Source organism: Mastomys coucha, unplaced genomic scaffold (genome assembly GCF_008632895.1).
Source record: "Mastomys coucha isolate ucsf_1 unplaced genomic scaffold, UCSF_Mcou_1 pScaffold20, whole genome shotgun sequence".
NCBI classification, from domain to species: Eukaryota; Metazoa; Chordata; class Mammalia; order Rodentia; family Muridae; genus Mastomys; species Mastomys coucha.
This window is the reverse complement of record NW_022196903.1, coordinates 109,802,034-109,807,232: the sequence shown is the minus strand read 5'-3', so window position 1 is coordinate 109,807,232 and position 5,199 is coordinate 109,802,034. Positions and strand designations below refer to the sequence as shown.

General features: G+C 40.7%; 1 protein-coding gene and 1 long non-coding RNA gene across 2 annotated transcripts; one reads left to right on the top strand and one right to left on the bottom strand.

The window, feature by feature from the left end:
- Positions 1-292: 292 nt before the first annotated feature.
- On the bottom strand, positions 293-3,398 carry LOC116098300. The gene is made up of 3 exons (XR_004121794.1): positions 3,275-3,398; positions 3,039-3,159; positions 293-493 (listed from the first exon to the last, which is right to left on the bottom strand). It is a non-coding gene; the product is annotated as an uncharacterized LOC116098300 (long non-coding RNA).
- Positions 3,399-3,771: 373 nt separating this feature from the next.
- Positions 3,772-4,794, top strand: LOC116098299 (olfactory receptor 6M1-like). Its single transcript, XM_031380951.1, has one exon. It carries the CDS (start codon positions 3,837-3,839, stop codon positions 4,767-4,769), a length of 933 nt encoding a protein of 310 aa, XP_031236811.1. The 5' UTR covers positions 3,772-3,836; the 3' UTR covers positions 4,770-4,794.
- The last annotated feature ends 405 nt before the right edge of the window (positions 4,795-5,199 follow it).

The following is a 5,199-nucleotide window of genomic DNA, read 5'->3' as shown; positions in this document are numbered from 1 at the left end:
AAAAAAAAAAAAAAAAAAGAAAGACCTGAACAATATAATATCAGTAAATATGCTAGTGCAGAAGGGGAAAATTTCACAGGTTCTCACAACTAAGCAAGAGCTACAGGCAACTAATGATTGCAATAAAATACCATCTTCTCCCAATGATAAACCCCTTAATTGATTTTTTTTAATGCAAAGTGTTCAGCACTGAAATCATATTTACACAGGCCATACTAATCTGACTCAGCAGGTTATATTTATATAACTATGTATACATGTATTATAACAAGAATAATAAAAAAGAAGTCAATAGTTTACAAAGGAGAGATCCAGGTTTATCTGGGTTGAAGCAGAATGAGCCAATGTTTTAGGAATAGTTAGTCTTTTTAGTCATTTGTGGGAAGAATAGGAACATTGAAGAAAGCTTCTTTGATATTTTGCCTTGACTTTGTAAATGAGGGTTGATGACAACAGATTCAAATATAACATCTACAAGAAGTCACCGCACAACCTAGCAGGGAAGAAAACAAACAAACAAATCTCTTTAAGTCTGAGTGCATCTTTTGTCTATGAGTATAAATATAAGTATTTAGGAAGTATTTGGGGGTTTTGTTAATTTAGCTACACAACAATAGTAAATTCCTCCCTAGGTCAGAAGAAGACCTCCCTCCCTTAATCAAGGATTTTTTTTAAAAATCATCTTTTTTCTTTTTTTTTTTTAGATTTATTTATTATATTTAAGTACACTGTAGCTGTTTTCAGACACCCCAGAAGAGGGCTTCAGATCTCATTACCGGTGGTTGTGAGCCACCATGTGGTTGTGGGATTTGAACTCATGACCTTTGGAAAAGCAGTCAGAGCTCTTAACTGCTGAGTCATCTCTCCAGCCCTAATCAAGGTTTTATTTTTATTAGATATTTTCTTTATTTTCATGTCATATGATTTCTCCTTTCCTAGTTTAATCAAGGATTTTTAAAAAGTGGGTTTACAGTACCAGGCATAAATTCTTTCCTGTAAAGCGGGCCTCAAATCTACTCAGTAGCTGTGGCCTATGCCAAAGCAGTCATGCCACCAGTGGATACACGTTGTGTGGTAGGGCGGCATTACAGTTCATTGGCTTCATAGCACATCAAGACTGTAGACACCTTTTCTTCTCAGTTTGCAGGTATAATATCTTCTGGAATTACAGAAGCCATCTAGCAAGAAGGTTGCTTCCCGCTCAGTTCCAGCTTAAATTCTCTACATCTTGTATTGAAAATGGGAGATCTCTGGTTTTTATTGTAAAGCCACAAGCTGCAGGAGTAGAGATCAGTTTCCAGAAGCCAATCAAAGGTAGCCAAGAGAAGAAGCCCCAAGATACAAATGTTGCTAAGCAACAGCTTCTAGCTCTTTAGGCTCATGTGCCTTCCAACAGTGTCTATTAACTATATATCTCCTATTAACTATAAGGAGGTTCACTTATTACAGTTGCATACTCTGATCAGTGATAGTCAGCCACTAAGATAAAATTAGGATACGTTTAGTGGCCTGAATAAGCCTAGATACTATGTTAAGTGAAATAAGACAAGCACAGGGTGATGATGACCATGTTTCTCTAGTATGTGGAAGCACTTTGTTACATTTTTTTCTACGTGTGTACTATCATGCTTCCTACCATGACCATAATGACTAAATCTCTACAATTGTAAGCATGCCTCAATTAAATGTTTTCCTTCATAAGAGTTATTGTTGCCATGGCGTCTTTTCACAGCAACAAAACCCTACCTAAGACAACAATATAGGCCAAATTGTAGACACACACATTGATTTGACTCATAATAGTTATATGCATTTACAGAGTACAATGTGATATTTTAGGATCTATATCTGTATCTGTATCTATATCTATGGCAATGATTAGGTAGGTTTGAGATGGTAGGAGAATCCTGGCCTTCCCTTTTCTCTATGGAAAAGTAGGAACTGCATTTCACTCATTAAAGACGCTGGGCCAGCCAGGAAAATGCTCTGCTGATAAAAACACCAGCAGCTGGTGCCCACACATGCTTGTATTGAAATATTAACCTTAAATTTGTTGATTCCCACTATAATTGTTTGCTGATAAAAATTAAACTAAATTAATACAATGAAAACAATTATCCCATATATAGGTGAACAAATCTACTCTCTCCCATACACCTTCCTTCTGAAACTTCACCATGTAAGTCTGACAGAAACAAAAGGCCAGGACCAATCATTTATCATCACAATGATACATGCATTTAGCTACATTGCTGTGGCCTCAGTATGCACACTATATGTAGAAAGCTTAAGGCTGGATTTTTGACCTCAAATAAATAGTTAATATCCAAGTTGAGATCTGAGAGAACCTAAGGAAACTGAAGTGAAAGGTCTCAGTGGAGGACAGTAGGCACTACCTGTCACACCAGAGAGAAAACACAGTGTTCTATCAACAACTCTTGTTCTCAAAAGTGACCAATTAGACATCTCTAGGGAGCCCAGTTGTGCATAATAGCATGTCCTTTCTATTCCTTCCACTCATAACAAGCTCTGAGAGTACCCTGTTCCCTGCCTAGGGACATCAATTCTAGTGACCAAATTCTTGTGGGAAATCATCAAAGACATATTAGACTTGTGTTTTTGGAGATTTCCATTCTCAGTATAATTCAACAGAGACAAATTCCACTAAATTCTGTGGAATTACAGAGGAGAAAGCCATGTGGAAGCAAGGCCAGATGCTCAGCAGAAAGACAAGCAGCATGCTGGAATGTTCCTTAGGCTACTCTGCAGGTCCTGAAGCATGAAGGAAAGCGAGGTACACAGTGCATTCAGATCTTGGCCATGACAGTGTGGGACAGATACATTCCACCTTGCCACCAGCAACTTGACCCTCAGATGAGATGGAAGAGAGAATGATGAAGTTGATGTGAGTGAAGGGAATAGTGTAATGTGTCTGGATCATTCTTCCTAGTTGGTTTATGCTGTGGAAAAACTGCCACCAGCATCCTCTTATGTTCTAAGATGGAGCCCAGAGGAACAAGCTTACGTCTTTGGCTTACCCTGTACTGGTGAGGTCCCTTGTGCATGGTCATCTCAGTGCCTTTATGTTAGTGGTCATGCTGAAACTGATCTGTCTAGAGTCACTCTGCCCTTAGGTCCACCATATGTCATTACTATTACCTAAAGAGTGAGAAAGTGGTGTCAATGGAGTGTAGCTCCCATATAGGTTTGAGAGACTGTCAGTTGGACATTTTCTCCTACAGAGAATATTGCTTCAGCAAGTTGAGGTACTCACCACCAAGCTTGATAACATGAATTTGATTTCTAGGACTCATAGGATGTAAGAAGAAACTGACTACTGTAAATTGTCCTCTTATCCCACATCCCTCCCCCACCCCACATAGCTATAGTAACAATAAAGAAATAGAAATGGAATACACCAAAAATACATTGTCATAATACTGAGAAGTAACAGGAATTCTGGATTCCAGTAAGCCCCACTTAGAATGCAGGCTTTAATATCTCTGAGACTCTGAAAGTTTTAATATCTCCTCTTGGTGAAACAGGGGTGGCAAGAACCTAATACTTGTGATATTGTGGGAACGGAAAGACTGACTTCGGGTGGCCAGTATAGTAGTGTAAATGGTGATGATGATAATAGCAATGTCTGGACCAAAGAATAAAATGCCAGTAATTACAATACTATATTTAACTTAGGAACACACAGGCTCGTGTCAAAAGGAAAAAGAGTATCATGCTTCACCATATTTTATCTTCACCACACCTTGAACAAGCTGCTGAATGACCTCAAAACTCTGCTCTCTGTGATCTCTCTACCGTAAGTTGTCTTAGTAGGAATGGGAAATGGGACCACTGTCCAGGAATTTACCCTGGAGGGATTTCCTGCTGTGCAGCACCTGGGCAGACTTCTCTTCTCCCTGAACCTGCTGGCATACCTGGCCTCCATCATCGGAAATGTCATCATTGTTTCCATTGTCTGCACCAGTGCCCGTCTGAAAAGCCCCATGTACTTTTTCCTCGGTGTTTTCTCCTTTGGGGAGTCTTGTTTTACCAGTGCTGTTATTCCCAAGTTGTTGGCTATATTTCTTTTAGGGAAACAAACGATTTCCTTTGTTGCCTGCTTCATACAAAGCTTCGTCATTCTATTTATCGGGGCATTCGGTTTTTTTCTCATAGCTGTCATGTCAGTTGACAGGTGTGTGGCTATTTGCTGGCCTCTGCATTATTCCACCATCATGGACCTGAGGACCTGCATCCTCCTAATCATAGCCTGCCTTGCTGTGACCTTCCCCCTGATCATGTGGCTAGTAGTGAAGGTATCACGGTTATCCTTCTGCGGCCCCCACGACATCCCACACTTCTTCTGTGACGTCAGCCCTCTGATCCACCTCTCTTGCTCAGACACCAGTTCTGCGGAAGCTCTGATGTTTGCCCTGGCCTTGATTATCCTTCTCTCTTCTCTCATCATAACCACTATCGCATACAGCAACATAGTAGTCACAATTGTGCGTCTCCCGTCAGCCAAGGAGAGACAGCGAGCTTTCTCCACCTGCTCATCCCACCTCATCGTCCTCTCTCTGATGTACGGCAGCTGTGTGTTTATATATGTGAAACCGAAGCAAGCGAGTAGGCTTGAGTCCAACAGAGAGGCTGCTCTTGTGAACACGGTAGTGACGCCGCTTCTGAACCCCGTTATCTACACCCTGCGCAACAAGCAGGTCCACCAGGCTCTGAGGGAGGCTCTGTGCAGAATGAAAATATCAGGATAGGAAAGCTTCACATGTTCTTAGAATGGAAAACATCTGAAATTGTGTTTTCTCCATTTTAATCAGCACATGGGCCTTGGCACTTGAGAACCACAGAATTCACAAAACTTCCATGTAAATAGCTCCACAAAATGCTGGTGTTCATCACCTCATAAGTACATCTTAATGCCATGTGTGTGCCTGTTCCACATATTTCTGGCAATCTTATTTTCATTTGCTTGTTTTAGCTTTTCAAGACAGGGTTTCTCTGTGTAGCCCTTGCTGTACTGAAGTAGTTCTCACTCTGTAGAACATGCTAGCCTAGATCTCAAAGAGATCTGTCTGCCTCTGCCTGCTTCTGCCTCCCAAATACTGGTATCAAAGTCATCACCATCGTTGCCCAGACTGGCAATAGATTTTAACTGCAAAATCTAGTGAGCTTTTTCATCCAAGT